Source organism: Hemicordylus capensis, chromosome 15 (assembly GCF_027244095.1).
Source record: "Hemicordylus capensis ecotype Gifberg chromosome 15, rHemCap1.1.pri, whole genome shotgun sequence".
Lineage (NCBI taxonomy): Eukaryota > Metazoa > Chordata > Lepidosauria > Squamata > Cordylidae > Hemicordylus > Hemicordylus capensis.
In genome coordinates, this window is record NC_069671.1 from 10,716,565 (window position 1) to 10,736,698 (window position 20,134).

The 20,134-nt window shown below is 46.6% G+C and overlaps 1 protein-coding gene across 3 annotated transcripts in view; it reads left to right on the forward strand.

Annotated features, from left to right (window-relative positions):
* Positions 1–12,499, forward strand: part of LOC128338087 (transmembrane protein 132D-like) — a 438,162-nt gene extending 425,663 nt beyond the window's left edge. For all 3 annotated transcript variants that reach the window (XM_053280000.1, XM_053279999.1, XM_053280001.1), the window contains 2 exons: positions 1,635–1,826; positions 9,574–12,499. In XM_053280000.1, the coding sequence (XP_053135975.1) occupies positions 1,635–1,826; positions 9,574–10,758 (1,377 nt within the window). In that variant the 3' untranslated portion in view covers positions 10,759–12,499. The remainder of the gene's footprint in view (positions 1–1,634; positions 1,827–9,573) is intronic.
* Positions 12,500–20,134: the final 7,635 nt, after the last annotated feature.

The window sequence follows — 20,134 nt, forward strand, 5'->3', positions numbered from 1 at the left end:
AACTTCCCATCTGTGTGTTGTTTGGGTGCCTCTAAGGCTCCCTCTGAATGCCTGCACTTCTTGGCCATTGAACAAACTGTCATTCGTACAAAGGTAGCCTTTTGGAAGTAAGAATGCTCCACAGCCATCCATAAAGATCTTTATTTATAGGTTTCAAAAGCTCTGCAACTCGCCTTGCCTTCTGTGAATGTCCATAAATATAAAGAATATCTCCAGGAGGGGAATTCATAGAAAGAGAGAGCAAAATTGCTAGTCAGTCCATCCACTTGTACGGATATGTATCGGCTGCCACACGGGGAACCATCAAAGTCAGCTGCTTTTGAAAAGCCAAGATCTTGCTGTGCGATAACTCAGTTCACATCCATCACTTTTAACTCACTTTTACAGGTCTGGCTTGTCATGTCCCCAGGGTGTTCTGGGCAAAGTAAGAGCAGGGGGGGAAGAGACAGGGCTCTGCCCCAAGGCACTTACAATCTAAATTGAGACAAAGTAAGAGCAGACAATAGAGAGAGCACAGATGGGAGATGGGAAAAGAAAGTGTAGCACACAATGAATGTGAGTAAATGCAATTAAAACTGAGCTGCATTTTCTGGATGGTAGAACAGGCAAATTCTGGGGGTGTTCTTTTGAGCCTTCCTTTCCATCTTTTCTCAGTTGGGGTCTACTGTTAAATAGGAACAGAGGAAATGGGCTTATTCCAAGTCAGACGATTGGTCCAAGACCAGATCCTCCCATACTGTTTGCCAGTGTTACTCTGCCCCGCTCCGTGTGTGAGAACAAGAGCCATTGACTCCCTGACTTTGGGGCACCTGAAACTCATAGAACTGCAGCAGCAAGGGTCACAGGCAGGAGGTATAACGGGAAATAAGGGCAGAGAGATCAGATATGTGCCAATCATTAATTCAGAGCATTCAGGGCATAATAAGGAAATAATTTAGTTATTTATTTATACATTTGTATCCCACTCTTCCTCCAAAGAGCCCAGAGCAATTTACATGGTTGTGTTTATTCTCACAACAACCAAGTGAGGTGGATTAGACTGAAAGGTAACACTGAGTTTCATGGCTGAACAGGAATTTGAACTCAGGTCTTGATTGAAAGAGATTTTGGCTGCATTCGGATGTAACAAAACCAGAATTGAAGGGGCCTCCGGTTTCAGTTCCAAATGCGTGTGACAGCAGTTTGGCCCCAAAATGGAACTGTGGTTTCCCTACCTAGACTCCAGTTTGTACCTTCACTTTGTAGTGAGTTTCACCGCCTGTACCGCCAGTTCTGTGGTGCCAGCATTATGTCCAAACGCAGCACTACAGACTCACTGTCTGGCAACCAGAGTTGAAGGAGGAAGCACCTCCCTCTCTCTAGCTCCTATTGGCTGGTGGGGCTAGCCTTCAATCAAGAAGGAAACCCAAGCAGACAGTTCCCCCTGCTCTCTGCAGTCTCACTGACGGCAGAGTGGGAGCTCTCTGTTACGCCCAGATTTGGATGGGAGAGTCGGGGGGGCAGTAACATGGACCTGGGACCCATGGACCTGCAGTTCTGTGGACCTGCGTTTCCATGTTACATGTGAATGTGACCTTTATCTTCCTTGTACTCAGTATTAATGTAATGTCTGTTGCCTCGGTTTCCCCACACAGATTCTGTCTCCTCTTTCTGATGCCATCTTGGCTGAGAAGACCGTGACCGTTCTGGATGAGAAGGTGACTATTACTGATCTGGGAGTCCAACTGGTGACGGGGCTTTCACTCTCCTTGCAGCTCAGCCCAGGAAGCAACAAAGCCATCTTTGCCACCGCAGTAGCGCAGGAAATTCTCCAGACACCAAAACAGGTACCAGTTCGCAAACATTGCATAGCAACAGGGTGTCATTTTTGTGGCCTTCTTGGAGACCTCTGGCCAGCCAAATTGGGAGGATGAGGCCCACGTTGTGTCTTCTAAAATTAATATCAGCACTGGCGAAGGAAGCCAGCCAGTGGCCCATGTTCCTCCTGCCAGTGCCCACCGCCATGCCCCGTTGCATCTGATGTCAGATGCAGGGTGTGTGGCTTTACTCCCAAATGGGGCTATCACATGGCCCTGTTTGGGAGCATATTCCAGCCAGCGCTGCATTCACAGGACAGCCAGGAATGCTCTCCCAGCCTTTTAAGGTTTGGGAGTGAAGCCACGCTCCCTGAGGGGTGTGTGTCTGGAGTGCCAGGTGCGGCCCCTGGTTGGCAGTGGCCCGAGTTCATTGAACCTGTCCACTCAATGGTTGCTCCGCCTCTGAATATTAGTCTATTCTAATTAGTCTAATACTGGGGGGGAGGGGTTAAAAGGTATTTTCAGCTGAAGTCGGCCAGACTTTTAAATACAGAAAAGAACATTCCAGTCATGTTCCATTCCAGACTGAGTATAGGAAAAATGGCTTCCAGAACGAGTACTAGGCCTCACGTGTCAGATGATGATGATGATGATGATGATGATGATGATGATGATGATTTCGATTTCTATACCACCCTTTCCAGAAATGGCTCAGGGCAGTTTACACAGAGAAATAACAAATAAATAAGATGGCTCCCTGTCCCCAAAGGGCTCACAATCTAAAAAGAAGCATAAGATAGGCACCAGCAACAGCCACTGGAGGTACTATTGTGCTGGGGTTGGATCGGGCCAGTTACTCTCCCCCTGCTAAATAAAGAGAATCACCATGTTAAAAGGTGCCTCTTTGCCAAGTTAGCAGAGGTTAGCAACTGGGTGCTATTTTTGAGGCCTACCTTACTTGAAATCTTTAGGCGGCTAAGGTGGTAGGATTGGGCCAAAGTATAATATTATTCTAATAACATATTGTAAACATATTGGTTTTTAAATCTGAAAGCCATGAAAACACCTAAATGAAGAAATAAAATTCCAGTAAATCGGAGTATAGAACTAGAACAATGCATTGGGAAAGAATCGCTTCTCGTCTCTCCCGGTAGCCTCCAATAAATAATACACCATCACACAATTCGCCTGCCATCAAGACACAATGCATTCATATTTAAAAGACAGTGAGGGGAAAGCTCATCCTACAATATACTTCAGTGAACACCTACTGGGCTATTTATATACCACTGAGAAATTAAAAAAAGAAAAAGTCACAGTTTCCCTTCTCGTCTCATAAAATGTCCTAGCCAAGGGCTCTGTTTTCATCCCTGTGTAAATCTCATTGTGAGGAGAGGAAGTACGACGTTTTATTAGTATTGCTAGACTTGCCCAGAGTGTTGGGCTCAAGTCAGCGTTGTGGGTAGACATACCTGAATACCAAGTGAAGAGACCACAAATTCAGAGGACAGGGCCATAGCTCAATGGCAGAGCATCTGCCTGGCATGCAGAAGGTCCCAGGTTCAATCCCAGGCAGCATCTCCAGGTAGGGCTGGGAGAGACTCCTGCCTGCAACCTTGGAGAGCTGCTGCCAGTCAGAGTAGACAATACTGAGTTAGATGGACCAAGGGTCCAACTCAGTACAAGACAGTGATGTATATATGGACTGTTGCTTAGTGGAAGAGCATTTGCTTTGCATGCAGAAGGTCCTAGGCCCAACCCTGGCAGCATCTCCAGGTAGGGCTGGGAAGGACTCCTGCCTGAAACCTTGGAGAAGCCATTGCCGGTCTATTTAAGAGATTTCTATACCACCCAAAACTATTTAACAGATTTCTATACCACCCAAAACTATTTAACAGATTTATATACCACCCAAAACACCCCAAACAGCCAGTCTATTTAACAGATTTATATACCATCCAAAACTCACATCTCTGGGCAGTTTACAATAATAGCAATAGCAATAGCAATAGCAATAGCAATAGCACTTGCATTTATATACCGCTCTATAGCCAAAGCTCTCTAAGCGGTTTACAATGATTTTAGCATATTGCCCCCCAACATTCTGGGTACTCATTTTACCGACCTCGGAAGGATGGAAGGCTGAGTCAACCTTGAGCCCCTGGTCAGGATCGAACTTGTAACCTTCTGGTTACAGGGCGGCAGTTTTACCACTGCGCCACCAGGGGCTCTTAAAACAAATTAAAACAAAATTAAACATTAACACAATTTAAAACTTAACAACAATAAATTCTATAAGTCAAACGTGTCTTGACAGCGTTTTTAAAAGGCTGCCAGAGATGGGGAGGCTTTTATTTCGGCAGAGAGCACGTTCCAAAATCTCGGGGTGGCAACAGAGAAGGCCCGTCCCTGAGTAACCACCAGATGAACTAGTGGTCTAGAGCTACTTTCCCATAATCCTCTCTTGTCTCTGGAACTGGCAGATGGGAGTCTCTGTTGCAGACAGCACCAGCCAGCACGGCTACATTTGGCCTGGCGGGTTGACTAGTTGCTGACCCTTAATTTGATGGTCTTTCCCCCTCTCCAACCCTTTAATCAAAGCAGACCACCCAGATGGAATTAGGTTAAGTTGCCACTAAATGGAAAAGAGATCCTTGTTCATCATAAGAACATAAGAACAGCCCTGCTGGATCAGGCCCAAGGCCCATCTAGTCCAGCATCCTGTTTCACACAGTGGCCCACCATGGAAGAGTGGAGAGCTGGTCTAGTGGTAGCAAGAATGAATGGTCCCTTTTGCTAAGCAGGGCCCACCCTGGTTTGCAGTGGAATGGGAGACTACATGTCTGAGCACTGTAAGAGATTCCCCTTTGGAGATGGGGCCGCTCTGGGAAGGACACCTGCATGTAGAAGGTTCCAAGTTGCATCTGAGCATCTGCGTGCGTGAGGTTCCAAGGTGCTGAGAATGCATCTGCGGTTAGGGCTGAGAGAGTCTGTGACCTTGAAGAAGCCACTGTGTGGACAATACTGTGATAGGTGGACTAATGGTCTGACTCGGTAGAAGGCAGCTTTCTATGTTCCTCTTTTAGAGCTCGTGGGCTCAGTGAAAAGGCCTGCCACTTTTATAGGGCAATTCAAACAAAGTCCTCCCCCCTCCTCTTCTAAGAGGGAAGCAATCAACTTCCAGCTAGGAATAGGACCAGCCGGCTAATCCTTTGCTGACCTGGGGAGTTAAATGCACTGCCTTGAAATCAGCTCAAACGCCGGATATGATGGCACCAGGCCCAGCAGGCTGTACATTATAGCTTACGAGGAATTGAGCTATATCCTTCCTTTGGGTGTGATGGCAAGGCGGGGGGAGAAATAAAACCAGGTGACGGGTGGAAGTGTAGGAATAAGCTTGGGGAGCTTGTAAATGATCTCTTCGCTCCTTTGGAGACCCAGATCAGGTTCAACAACAACAATAACAACAGCTTTAGCTCAGCATTTAGCACCCATGAATTTCAGAGGAAAGAAGATTTGTTGGCCGGGGGGGGGGGGGTTGCAATGGCATGGCTAGGGGAGCGGGAGCACCCTACTCACCCTGTTCACCCTGTCCCCCAGCAGCCCTGCTAGAGTCTCTTTAGTGGGGGCAGAATTGTGTGAGCTCCAGAATGCCTGCATGGCCCTTCTGGGTCTCTGGCCATGCCCTCTTGCATGTGACATCACACACAAGGGGCATGCTCAGAGGCCTTCTGGAGCTCGTTTCCCAGCTTTGGTTCTCTTCCTCAAGCTCAAACAACAAGCGTGCAGCTGGCAATGAACACGGCTGGGAAATGAGGGTCAGCTGGAGCTCAGGGGGAGGGACGATCAGGCGGCCCCTAGGAGATGGGCGGCTCGTGTTCTTTGAACCCACCTGCCCTCTTATAGCTCTGCCTCTGGGGGTTTGGGTGATGGTTTGATCCAGGGGCGGCCCCTTTGTGAGATGGTCACCTCAGGCAGCAGATTACTGGGGCACCATCAGGGCAGCAAGATGCTCCCCCCATCAGCGGAGCAGCTCTTGGGGATGGATCTGACCCTTGCAAACGCGGCAAGGAGTGCCTCTGCTCACATTCCTTGCAAAGATTTCGAGGAGAGAAGAGGCGACTGATGCAGGGCCGGACCTGTGCAGAGTATGTTATCTAACCCAGTGATGGCACTAGAAAAAAATGAGGGGGGCACAGAAGGGGCAAAGGGTATTTCTAGGTGGGTGAGATATGTCCCACTTGTCTGAGGGGGTGCTTGTCCCCACTAGAGCTACTCTTGCCTGTACCTGTTTATTATTATTATTATTATTATTATTATTATTATTATTATTATTATTATTAATTTGATTTCTATACCGCCCTTCCAAAAATGGCTCAGGGCGGTTAGGTTTACAGAGGATGGCAAGGCACACTACATGTTCCCTACAGAGATAATTTCATTGTAGTTTTTTTTAAATTCACAAAAACCTTAGTTTTGATAATATAAACAGTTCTCCTTTGAACACGCAATAAGAAAGAGGCAAGTCCCACTTGCATTTCTCTCTAGGGCAACAGTTAGTTACCACTTAGCACGACAGCCATACGATATGCAGAGTGGAATTTTAAAGAGAATGCCAGGCGTTCTCCAAAGGGGAAACGTTGGAGAATCTCCTCAGATGGTTTCCCCACATCCCCAGCAGGGGGTTGACTGAAACGTCTGTCAGAGAGTGGTGAAATCTTGAGTTGCAAACCTCACCGGCTATGGAAATTTGGAGGAGCAAAACTCACTCCTCCTGGTAACAAGCAGTTGTTATTTCAGGATCCAGAAGCCACTTCTAACTAGGGATGTGCAAATAGATCCGAATTCAAATCGATTCGACTGAGTGATTATGTGATTTGAATTTGAATCCAATCACCCGTTAAAAGGGCAATTTGGTTTGAATTCAATTCACGTTTTTGAAATTTGATTTGAATTCGATTTGAGAGCCATTTGGTACCTTTTTAAAGCCATTCAGGCCCCCTGATTGGTTAAAAAAGGTGCCAAGGCAGGGTTGCCTTTAATCCAAATTTGAATCCAATTTTTGGACCAGATTCAAATTCAATTCAAATTCAAAAGGAATTTTAAAAAATTCATTTTGTGCACACCTCTACTTCTGACAGCATCACTCTGGTGGGGGATTCTGGGTTTAAAAAAAACCCATGGCAACCCTTGCAGCTGGTGCATAGTTTTCACGCCTTTTTTCACACAGTAGGCCCCTTCACAGCAATCCTACTTTCCTCTAAATTTTGCCTCTTCCCTGAACGACCCCCTGTTTTGTTGCCTGTGAATTAGTCAGTGAAGTTGGGGGGAACCTTTCATCTCAACGCGGCACCTAAGCCACAAAGCTTCATTCTTGTGCTGCGGCCGAAGTGCTGGCAACAGGGCTTCAGACAGTAAAGCTGGGTGCACAGATGCAACAGCATGTTTTGGTTCGACACTGAGGTGGTAGAATGTCCCTTCACCAGGAGGGACTACAGGTGGAGAGAATACCATTTTTAAATACTCCTCCCACAGAGAACTCTCTGCAGCTAGAAATCTAGCACGCAAGGGAGAAAGCTTTGCTAGCCGTCTATTTGCAGTGAGGTTTTATTATCCCGTAGTGTATATACACACACTCTTTTCCGACTTTGCCATCTGAATTACTGCAGCCCCTTTTACCCGAGGCCTACTTTTAACCATGCCTCATGTGGAATAGAAGTAGACTTTATATTTTCAGTGGGCTTTTTTTTTTTTTTTTTTGGAAAAAAATAATGCACTAAATATATTTTTCATTGGAACACATAACAGTGGTAAATGATCCCAATCACCTGTGATGCTGTTTGACGGGCAATTTATTAGCATCTCAAAGCAGGCTCCAGAGACCACAGGGGGAATTGCATCTTATATTTTTTCTTTAGCACTTCTGTGGGAAACAAATCTGATTACCAAGGACTGTTTAAATTTAGTCTCTCCCTCCCCGCTTTTGTTCTTTAATGGTTCAGTAAGGAATTAATTTTCTTTCTCCCAAATCACTTGTGGCAGCTTTAAGGAAGTGTAGTTTCTTTTATCGTTCACCAAAGAGACACCAAATTGCCATTCATGAATGGGAGATGGCGGAAACTACATTTCCCAGCCACCACTGATGAGAAAGTGCCCTGCCTTCATGGGGTCAGCAAGATGTGGGTGTACATTCACCAGGCTAGAGCAAATGCAGGCAGATTTGCTGGGCTGGTAGGTGGTCAGGCTTGGTTGAGGGCAGGGCAATGCTGAGGCTAGATTTCAAGGTCATCCAACACTGAGGCTTGTCCAAGGGGAAAGGTGGGTAATTTAGCAGTAGGGCTGGGAACTGGGTTCAGGGGACTAGACTTAGCAAGCTAAATACAGCAGGCATCTTGAAACTCTAGGGCAGGGCTGCTCAACTTCAGCCCTTCTGCAGATGTTGGCCTACAATTCCCATATCCCCTGGCTATTGATGGCTGTGGCTTGGGATTGTAGTAGTCCAAAAGCAGCTGGAGGGCTGAAGTTGAGCAGCCTTGCTCTAGGAGGTTGATAGCTGGTCTCTAGCTCGTTAGGCTCTACAGCTGGAGTTGGTCCTGAGATTCCTCCTGAGTAGACCTCTTGCTCCCAAGGACAACACTTCCTAACAAACATTGCCAGGTGAGCACTGCAGGTGGGCAAGGTCTCGGCAGTGATGACACTCCTTGAGGCTGGTTAGCTCCTCTCCATCAGACTCACTAGGGTCCCCCGGGGGCCTGAAGATGGTGAGAAACCCCAGGAGGTAGATGGCTGAGGATCTTCAGTGTCTTGGCTTGGGCGGTGGGTCTTGACTGGGGCTCTAGTGGAGTCCTCCTCAGTCTGGGTCTCTGTGAGGGCTGTGCTAGGGTCTTCCTCAGGGATCCTGTTGGGGTCCTCCTCAGCTTGGCCCAGGGTTCTTCTTGGACCATGCTGGGGGTCTTCCTTGGACTGGGTCTCTTCAGGTTGCATGTCAGAGTCCTCTGCTAAAGATTCCCCTGAAGATCCTGACCAGAAGGAACTTTGCTCCAACGTGAAATTCAAACAAGAATATTGGGCCACCCAAGCAGAAACTGAAATTTGAAGAAGTTGGACTTCTTCCCACTAAGAAACCTGAAGAATTTTCTGAGATATCTTGTCTACATCCCTAGACCTTTCTTGAACAGATAGAAATAAGGGCACTCTCCAAATTATCCAGTTATATATTTTTATTCTTGACATGTATATCCCATCCTTTTCCCAAGGAGTTTAAGGTAGTGTCCATGGTTCTTCACCACCCTTGGTTCATCCAAGAGCTAATCCAGCACTCTAAAACTATACCACACACTCTCTCCAGCAGGTGAGTTTTTGATGTAAATGAATATAGTCAGCTGGTGGACCCATTACAGGACAATGGAAGACAGGTCTATCAATGGCTAATAGTCTGAGGGCTATAGGCCACTTCCAGCCTCAGAGGCAAGTTGCCTCTAAATACTAGTTGCAGGGGAGCAACAGCAGGAGAGAAGGCATGCCCTAAACTCTTGCCTGTGGGCTTCCTGGAGGCATCTGGTGGGCCACTATGGAAAACAGGTTGCTGGACTAGATAGGCTTTGAGCCTGATCCAGCAGGGCTGCTCTTATGAGATTAGTCAACATCAGAGTAGGACCAAAACATCCCAGATTAATTCATGTAATGTTTCTGACATTTTTAAATCTCTGGACCTTGATGCTATGCATGAAAACTGTGATGGGTTTTTCTTGTTCTTTCTCCATTTTCCCCACAACAGGAAGCAGCAATCAGTTGCTGGATCCAGTTCAGCGATGGGGCAGTCATGCCCTTGGACATTTATGACATCAAGGATTTCTCCCTGGTGACCACATCTCTGGATGAGAAAGTGGTCTCTGTTCGCCACAGTCCCAAATTTAAATGGCCCCTCATTGTTGCTGAGTCGGAAGGCCAGGGACCACTCGTGAGGGTGGAGATGGTGATTAGTGAATCGTGCCAGAAGTCCAAAAGGAAGAGTGTTATGGCTGTTGGGACTGGGAATATCAAGGTCAAGTTTGGGCAGAATGACGCGAACCCAAACACCAGTGACAGCAAGCATGGTGGGGCCGGTGTGCACTTGGAGAACCACACCAGTGGCAGACGTCAGAAAACAACTCTTCAGGACAGATCTCGGCAAGATGGGCCCTATTATAGCTCGTCAATGGGCCAAGAGGAAACCAGAGGGGCCACCACCCAGAAGTCCATTCTGAGCAGGAAAGAGGACCAAGAGAGCCTTCTGGATGATGACAGCCATATGCAGAACATCCCGATAGACATCACCAGTTTCCCAGCACAAGTGGACCTGCCGAGAAGCAATGGAGATTTAGAAGGGAATGACCTTGTGGAGACACCCAGGGGCCTAAGCGACTTGGAGATTGGAATGTATGCTTTGTTGGGAGTCTTCTGCTTGGCCATTCTGGTCTTCCTCATCAACTGTGTCACCTTTGCCTTGAAGTACAGGCACAAGCAGGCTCCCTTCGAAGAGCAAGAGGGCTTGAGCCATTCTCATGACTGGGTAGGGATGAGTAATAGGACAGAACTGCTGGAGAACCACCTCAACTTCTCCACCCAGCAGGAGGAGTGCATTACAGCTATTGACCGAGGGGTAGATTTGGAGGAAAGCAAATATCTCCTTAATGCCAATACCCAGAAGAACCTCAATGGTCAAGTCTTCCGGTCCTCAGACTCTGCTGCCTTTCCTGAAGGGAAGGAGCTGAAGAGCGAACCAACGGCCTCACCAACCTCTAAGCGGAAACGAGTGAAGTTCACCACTTTCACTACCATCTCATCAGACGATGGATGCCCCACGGTCAACTCCATCTTGACCAGCAGTGAGGATGATATCAAATGGGTTTGCCAGGACATGGACCTGGGGGAGTGTAAGGAACTAAGAAACTATATGGAAAGGTTACATGAAAATGCATAATGATACACCAGAGACTGTTTGGGTTGATTTCTTCTTTTTCCACTCACCTTTCTGCCTTTAATTTGGGGTATTGGGGCAAAAGAAACCAACATTGAACAATCAAAATGGCAGCTGGTTTGGTTTACAATGGAACTTTGACAAAGAGCTGGAATCCGATCGTAGTCCTGAACAGCACTTCTTGTCTCTGTGCTTCTTAGGGAAGATGTTTGGGAAATATTCTGATGCAAGGCAAATGACATGGGGGAAATAAAAAAAGAAAAAGAAAAATAGCAATCTAATAAGATCTCATTCTTTCAGCCTGCCCAGGAAATCAATAAGAAATAGCAAACTTCGACTCGAAAATTGGATATTACATAACGTAATGCAGCCTTAATTCTTTGTATGGGAGGGTTGGTCATGGTTCTCAAAGCTGGAATGGGATTCTCAAAACAGAACTGATTGCCAGGAAATGTAGGACTGACAGAAGGAAGCACTTTTTTTTACACAAAGCATAATTAACTGATGGAATTCCTGGCCATGGGATGTGGTGACAGCCACCAGCCTACATGGCTTTAAGAGGGGCTTAGACAAATTCATAGAGGAATGGCTACTAGTCTGGTGTCTGTGGGCCACCTCCAGCTTCAGAGGCAAGATGCCTCTAAATACCAGTGGCAGGGGAGCAACAACAAGAGAGAGGGCATGTCTGTGGGCTTCTCAGAGGCATCTGGGGGGCCACTGTGGGAAACAGGATGATGAACTAGAAGGGCATTCTTGGGCCTGATCCAACAGGGCTGTTCTTATGTTCTTAGACTAGCAAAAGGCAATTGGTTAGCCAAGGAGGTAAGAAAGAGAGTGGATGGAATTTTTCAGTTGAAGGGGTCAATGGACCCAGGAACATGGAGTTGCTTCGACAGAGTTGGGAATAAGCAAAGGAAGCAGAGGAAATATTTTGTGTATAATTGTGTCTGATGGGTGGTTAACCTACTGGGCTATTCGCCTGCCATTCAGGGAGGAAGGTCCCAGCTGCCATGTGTAATGGAAGATGGAACGTTAAGTCAATGCAACTGGGTGGCTCTGGCACACTTCGGTGGCAAGCCTAACTAAGCATGCTTGCTTGGAAGGAAGGCTGGCTTGTCAGGTTGGTGAGGACGGGCATTTGCAAGACTTATTAGGGGCTCCTGCCTGCTGTGACTCAGCACTGCCATCTTGGATCACTTTTGGCACAGGGTCCAGCCTTGTCCAGTATATCTAGATCTCTTAGCAAGAAAGGGTGAATGACTGGGTCAACTGTGATGGCACAAGGTATTTTGAGGGTTAGGAACATAGGAAGCTGCCTTCTACTGAGTCAGACCATTGGTCTACCTTGCTCAGTGTTGTCTACACACACTGGCAGCGGCTTCTCTGGGTTTGCAGGCAGGAGTCTCTCTCAGCCCTATCTTGGAGATGCAGCCAGGGAGGGAACTTGGGAACTTCTGCATGCAGGCATGCAGTTGCTCTTCCCAGAGTGGCCCCATCCCCTCAGACATGTAGTCTCCCATTCCAGTGCAAACCAGGGCAGACCCTGCTTAGCAAAGGGGACAATCCATGCTTGCTACCATAAGACCGGCTCTTGTCTTTTAGTTCACATACTCTACTTCTCTCCACACCTACCCCGTTGTGCCTGGTGCTTCCTTCTCCTTACCTGGAACAATCAGGGGAGCCCTCCTAGGCAAAAAATTTAGAGCCAGTCCTGCCTGGAAGTCAGTCCCATTGAAATGATGCAATTTCATTCCCTGGAAGCATGGTTAGGACGGGGCTTCAACCTAATGCAGGTTTACTTGGAAGCAAGGCCACTGAATTAAGTCTCTCCTTCCTAAGGAGACATGCTTTGGATTGAAGGTGAACATTTGTGAAATTGGTACAGTGTACATGCTTAGAGTGGAAGGTTTCAGAACCAAATGCGTTTGCCTGGCTTTTCTGATTTAAATGTGCATTTTCTGGGTTCCCTGATTTAAATGTGCATTTAATGTTTTAAATATGCATTTTCATATAGGTTTCTCCCCACTGTTCCCTTCAGTTGGTTATGTTTGCAGTCGGCAAGTGGAATTATCAAAGGTTTTTTGTTTTGTTTTTAAGTGAGAGACGGCAGGGAGATCATTGCTCTAACTATGTGGGGGGAAGGTAGAGGGGGCTTTATGGAAATCCACAAACCCCACCCAATTTTAGTTGACACCCACCTCCAATTCTAGCCAAATCATGCCAGCCTGGTAGCCTTCTAAAAACAGTAGCTATAAGTGAGTGGCGCAAAAAAGGTAAGTGTCTGCAAGGATGCAGTGGGAGCTCTCACACAACTCCCCCAGTCCTCTTGTGCCTGAGCTGCTGCACAGGAGTACTAATGTATCCGAACATTGCCTGCACCCTGGAAATACTCACGGAGAGCAGAAATGAGTCACTGTGGGGAGAATCCCTGATGATCGCAATGTGCACACACATGGTTTCATCTGGTGCTTTTGGTCCCCCCCCTTTTGATTTTTTAAAAACAAGATATCTGAAAATGTCCTGAAGCCAAATGAAGGACAACTGGTTTAATCCACCCTGCCATTTGTTGAAGAGGGGAAACGAAAACCAAAAGAGGAAAAACCTGGTTTTGTCAGGCCTTCAACGGGCTTGGTGCTTCCCTTCTGTTTCCTCCTAATCACTATGTATACTGGAATGTCCCAACTCCCCAGTAGAATTTCCATCTTCCACCAAGGGACGAACAGTTCCTAATTGTTCCAGGAGTCTGACATCTGGTTTATTATTCTCAAGTTGAATTTCGGTCTGGATTCTGAAACATCTGAACAGGACACAGAGGCTGCAGACCTCCCCAGGGTGTGAAGAAGGGTAAGCAGAAAACTTGGGGCAAGAATACCTTCAACAGTGGGTTGCTGCTCCACCCCCCACCCCCCCACACACACTTTCTGGGCCGCAGTTTCTTAGTAAAGTCAGTGGAGACATCAAAGTGGCAGGAGACAGCCATCCATATTCTGAACAAGATTTGGATTCCAGCCAGCCAAGTTATGATTTGGAAGATATTTCTGGGAGCACAAAACCGGAACATCCAGGTTAGAATCTGCTAAAGCCAGGTTCCATTCGCATCTCTGCTTTGCACTATTACCTCTTCTACCCCCAGTGTAAATCTACCAGCCAGCTAGAGTGGAAAGGTTCTTGTCTGTTCCACCCAAGTCCTGCCCACTTGTGGGCGGGGCTTAGAGTGAACATACAGCAACCAGAACAGTGGAAGGCGTGATGGAGCTGATTTACACGTCTTAGGCGCTCCATCTTCCACTTTTATACACCAAGAGCATCTCATACATCCCAGACCCAAAATGTATCTCTTCAATGATGGTGGCAGAAGGTCAAGGAGCAGAATCATATTTTTTATTTTTTTTAAAAAAAATTGCTGTTCATTTTCCATTGCTTTAAGGCAGAAGTCTATGATAAGGGGCTGACATTTCACAGGGTCACCAAACCTCCGGACTCTTCCAAATCCCCCTCCACACAAATGCCTCAACTGACTTCATTTGTAATTAGAATGTACTGTAGATTGTAAGAATGTTTTATATATATATATATATATATATATATATATATATATATATATATATATATACCAACTGTAAATAAAATCTGCATTCAACGGCTTCATCATTTAAAAAAAAAATTAATGCCATTTTCACATTAAATATCTTATTTCCTAGTTAAATATTAAATATCTTATTTATTCCTAGTTTAACATTTACCCTAAAGCAAAGCAAGCCTATTTAAAAAATGGAAGTAGATATTAAAAATGGATCTCAAAGGAGAAGTCAGTTCAAATAATGGTTTTACAATGTTCAGATAATAGCAGAGAAAACAAACCAATCAAGTATGAAATGCCTTGAAATCTTGTTTTACTCCCCTTCTTTGGTTGTTACAATGCAAAATATGGATTTCATAGCATTAAAACCCAAGAGCTGGTCTATGTATACAGAATAATCACATGGTACAGCCTGTTGGGACTGTACCATTTTGGATTGATGGTGGGGATTGTATGTTTGAATGTTCCCCTGTTTAGCTCATATATATGTAGTTACTATATAAGAGTTCATACATATGTATGTAAACTCAGTGTACATAGAAAGCTAGCTCTTTGGGGATAGAAATTATATCCTGCTCTCTCCTTGATATGATAGTTTTCTTAATTCATAGGTTTTCTATGTCCTTTTGACACACAGGCAGGTCATCACAATGTTTCAGTTATCACATGATGGATATGCATATGTAAGTTAACCCAGTCTGGTATTTTGGGTGGTGATAGAGTTTTAGAGGCACAGCCCTGCAGAATGCTCAGATTTTGCAACAATGTGTACTTGCCTTCTCCCACAAAGCTACTAGCGAGCTGCCTCTTTTTTTTTTTTTCAGAGATTCCTCTCCACCAATTGCAGAAATAATTGCCAGTTAATAATAATCTGCATTGATCCGGAAAACGAACTTCAAGGCAGTCAAAAGATTGAATTCAGGACCAAGAGTTATTTTCCCAGTGAGCTGCCAATGAGGATGAATGAACTCTCATGCTCTCAGTGCTGCAGTAAGTTAACTGCAGAAAATACTTTCACACTTCGTTTAGGTAATGGGCGAAACGTGGATGAAGCGAGGCAGTGAATAAGCATTCAAGCAATGGGTGGAAGCTGCAAGGTGGACTTAGGTGACAGTCATCCAAGGTGAGAGGGCAACTTGCCAATCAGCAGTAGAATAGTAGGATTTCAGCACTACGGACAGCAGTAATGTGCAGGTATTTTATTTTTATTTGGTTTTTGGTTTTTTTTGCTGTAGTGAGCAGGGAGAGCAACATGTGAAGCTACAGCTCTCCATGGTGCTGAAACGGAAGTAGCTACTTCGTCTGGTGCTAGTTGACCTAAGGAATGGACATGCTTTGAAATGGTTTTCTTCCCTGAAGTTTTTTAAGAACAGGATGACTCTGGAATCCTGTGGGAATGATGTTAAGTACAAGTTCGCTTCTACTGGATAATTCACACATATATACATAATTTTATTTCTCAGCACCTGGGGTTGGTTCAGCTATGCCTGTTTGAACTGGGCAGAATGGTGCAGAGAACAGTAGCACTGAAATAACAAGCATGTGTTTGCAGTCAGTGCCAAAGGTCGGAGGGTTTGTGACACCCAGGATACAAGCTAAGCCCTTTCTTGCTCCTTGGTTTTTGCATAAAGGAATAATTCATGTGTTTTAGGAGCAAAGGAAGCTGTGTTATACCACTGGTCCATTTTGGTCAGCACTGTCTACACTGACTGGCAGCAGCACCCCAAGGTTTCAATTGGGCATCTTTCTAAGCCCTACCAGGGGTTGACTCTTGGACCTGCTGCAGGCAAAGCAGATGTTTAATCACTGAGCCATAGCCCCATACCTTAAGGCAGAGGTAGGCAACCCTGGCTCTCCAGCTGTTGTTGAACTACAACTCCCATCATCCCCATCCACAATTTATTCTGGCCGAGGGTGATGGGAGTTGTTGTTCAACAACATCTGGAGAGCCAAGGTTGCCTCCCCCTGCCCTGTGTCATGTGCCAGTCCCGGATGGCTTACCAGGTGATCAGTCTAGGGCTAAGGCAGAGCAGAGCAGGCAGGAACTCAACTGGAAACACCATCCTGGGGTTAAATCTGTGGCATCAGAGTAGCAAAGGCCATCATTCTACACAGAATCAAAGGACAGCAGCTGGGATGCAACTGGATCAGGCAAGGAAGGAATTGGGAGGTTTCCCAATTCCAGCCGGTGTGCTAAGGAAGCACGTCCTATTCAAACAGTTGTAGCTAGCAACTGACCAAGAAGATGAGATGTCTTAAATATCCTTGGCAAGGACCATACCTCTTTCCTGGAGCTGCGAACAAAGTTTACTCCTGAGGAGTCTTGCTGTTACTCTTCCTCTTGAGGAGAGCTACTAGGCCCCAGGTTCCGGGCAGCTAAGCGAGCACTTCTATGGCATTGGTGAAGGGCTTCAAGAGCTCAGTCATGACAGTGTGTTGGGGACCCTGAGAGGGGTACCCGGCGGGTTCTGGCGGTAGCCAAGGGCTCCTGAGCCCTGGATGTGCTTGGGGAATCAGTGGCTGGAGTGTGGTTGGGAGAATCCCCTGGTGCGGGGCGGGGGGTGCTGGCTGGAGCTGAGAGTGGTGTCAGCCCAGCATTCTCTACCACAGGTACTACGGTATTGGTGAAGCATCGGGTAGGGTACAGTCCAGCAGATCATGGGTGGGCTGGAAGGGGGTCTTCCTTGGGGATGGTCACGGAGACAGACTCAGGGTCTTCTACTGGAATGTCTCTCCCCCTCCCCCCAGTCCTCATGCTCTGAGGGTCCCTCCGTCTCCTGGTGTGTGAGCCCATCAGGATCAACTGTGGTCTTGGCAGAGGTGTGTGTGTCTCTGACACCCAAAGGGGAATATCTCACAGCAGACAGCACTCACCCATCCAAATGCAAACCGTGGAAGACCCTGCTTATCAAAGAGGACCATTCATGCTTGCTACCGCAAGACCAGCTCTCCTCCCCAAATTTTAGCAAGCTGAATTATTTCATTCATTCATTCATTCATTCATTCAATACATTTCTATACTGCCCAAAACGCAAGTTCTCTGGGTAGTCTACAAAACATTATCTTCATGCAATGGATCTAAATTGTGTAATCAAATAACTTGCAGCTTCCAAGCGTCCCCAGGTATAGAATCCTTGCCTACCTTCTTGCCAGCATGGACTAGAACCCCCGTGGACGATATGGCCTTCCATCGAGGCAGCTTTTGCCCACACATCTGCACATGGGGGGAGCAAGTGAAGTGATCCCAATATGTGATCTTAATGGATGGGGCTGTCTTTGTCTGGGCCAGCTTGCAATACGTTGCTCCTTGCTTTAGCCGAATCCCTATGACACAACAAAGGCCCCTTAACTCAGCTCCCTGCCTCGCGCCTAAAGGGCCTGTGCCCTCAGCACAGAGGTTGCATGCCTGGCAATCCAGTCCCATCACCACTTGCTGTCAACCCACCAGGTCTGTCAGCATGCTCTTAAGTCTCCCACAGTTCTCTTCATTCCCACACAGGAGGCTGTTTCGGAAATTGCAGTTAAAACCACACAGAGGCTGGCTTTTCCCACAGCCTGGCAGATCTGCTTCTCTGTTCGACCCAGGCCGCCCGATGCAGGGGAACATTTATATAGCTTTGTCAGAGGACTTGGAGACATTTCGTATGTCCCCAAGGTAGCTATTTAACAGGTGTGATGAATGGTGCCTTGTGGGGAACAAACCAGCAGGGATCGGCAGCTTATGAGCAGCTCAGTCGGCACCAAAGCAAGAGATGCTTGGCCAGAGATGCTTGGCCAGAGGCTGCTGCCTTGTAAAGCCAGGTGGGGCCTGATTGGCTTCTTGTGTCATTTAATCCTGCCACCTACAGTACCATTCTCTGGCCACCTTCAGCAGTGGCACTGTAGAGCAGAAGAGACTGGGGGGAACTGCAGTTCCTCCTTCTTGCAAGCTGTCATGGCAGCACAGAGAATTGGGTGCCTAGGCCACCTACTTCAAGACACTACATAGGAACATAGGAAGCTGCTATATACTGAGTCAGACCATTGGTCTATCTAGCTCAGTATTGTCTTCACAGACTGGCAGCGGCTTCTCCAAGGTTGCAGGCAGGAATCTCTCTCAGCCCTATATTGGAGAAGCCAGAGAAGCCAGGGAGGGAACTTGGAACAGTTCCTCTAACAGAACCCCTACTTAAAGCATCCCCTCCAGCACCTAAAAATAGAGGCCTCCAGCCTCCAAAGCAAGATACCTTTGAATACCAGTTGCAGGGGACAGCAGGAGAGATGGCAAATCTTCATCTCTTGCCTGTGGGCTTCCCAGAGGCATCTGGTGGACTACTGAGGGAAACAGGCTTGTTAGAAGGGCCTTGGGCATGATCCAGCAGAGATGTTCTTGTGTTCTTAGATTTCAGCCACTTTCTATGTATATATATCAGTTGGTGGCTGATACTTAGTATTAGTTATTTAGTTCCATAGTTCCTATCTCATATTTGGACATTTCTACTGCACTTCCTGGTTTGCCTGGTAAACCACCAGCTTTGCCTTTGCATACCTTTGCTGTTTTGATCCACCCTACGGGTCCTCCCTACCCTCCTTGCCAGGTCTTTCCAGAGGGCTCCTCACACCCTGAAGCCTGTCTTGAGCTGGAGAATTGCTGAACTCCAAGCCAGGAGAAAGAACGATAGCATCAGAGGAATATTCGTAGGAGACTCTTTTCTCCATACCTGAACGACCTCAATTTCCCTTTCATTTCCTTTAGCCCTCTTAATCGCAGGCGGCCGCTATCCTCTTTCCAAACTCCTGCATTCCTTCTCTTCCCCTCTCCTGTTAATAACCCCTTGCAGCCTGCTGCTATCTTTCATCCCGTTTTGGTCCAATCAATACCTTCCCTCTTAGCACTTGGCATACCTTCTCTCCTGCCCATCAGCCTCCCAAGGTCAATCCAGCCCCCTTTTTTCTCCTTTGGAGCAAATGGTATTAAGCTGCCGTGAGTCAACTCAAAGGAAACAAAATGTCATTATGGAGGACCTCCCCCCCTTACATTTATTTGATTTAATGCTGGGTCTGCTTTCCCCAACACAAAAGAACTCAGGAGAAGCATTCAGTTCTATGTAATCTGTGTCAGGTACATCAAAAAGCCAAATGGGCAACTTGGCCAATGGCAAAGACATTTCAATCGGGCAAGTGCCACTGTGACACAATAGCCTGCATACCCCCCTATGATTAATGAGGTTTTAATTGGCTGTTCCTTTCTTCTGTGAAGACTCAATGTTGTGTTCCTCATGAGATGAGCTGGAAGACCTCCCAACATTCAGGCTTCAGACTGTGATGAAGCCCTTCTGGGTATGGAAAATCAAGCTTGCTTATTTTCACTTGCTTCTTTGGGTATTTCTCACCTCACCTTTTCATCCTGACAATGGGGACCCCTCCCCCAACAATATAGCTAACCAATAAAGATTAACAAGAAGGTCTGGTTAAAAACTAATCTGCCTACTTTCCTTTCACTATAATCTTAATTGATAATTACCACCTTCACAAGTTAGCACACTTGCGGCTCAAACGTTCACACGTCCACCATCTTGAATTGGAGTGGATGGCATCATCACAAACTATGCCATGGAGATTGAGGGGTCCCTATGTGTTACTACAACTGTACCAAATTTGGTCCAAACTGGTCCAGGCATTACAAAGTTCATAGGGAGAATTCATAAGCTTACTTTCCTTAAGGCACCACTTTTAAAGAGATGTCTCTTTGCTCCTTTAGCAGGGGGCTGGTGTGTGCTCCAGGTTCAATGGTTCGAAGGTTCAATGGTTCGAAGGTTC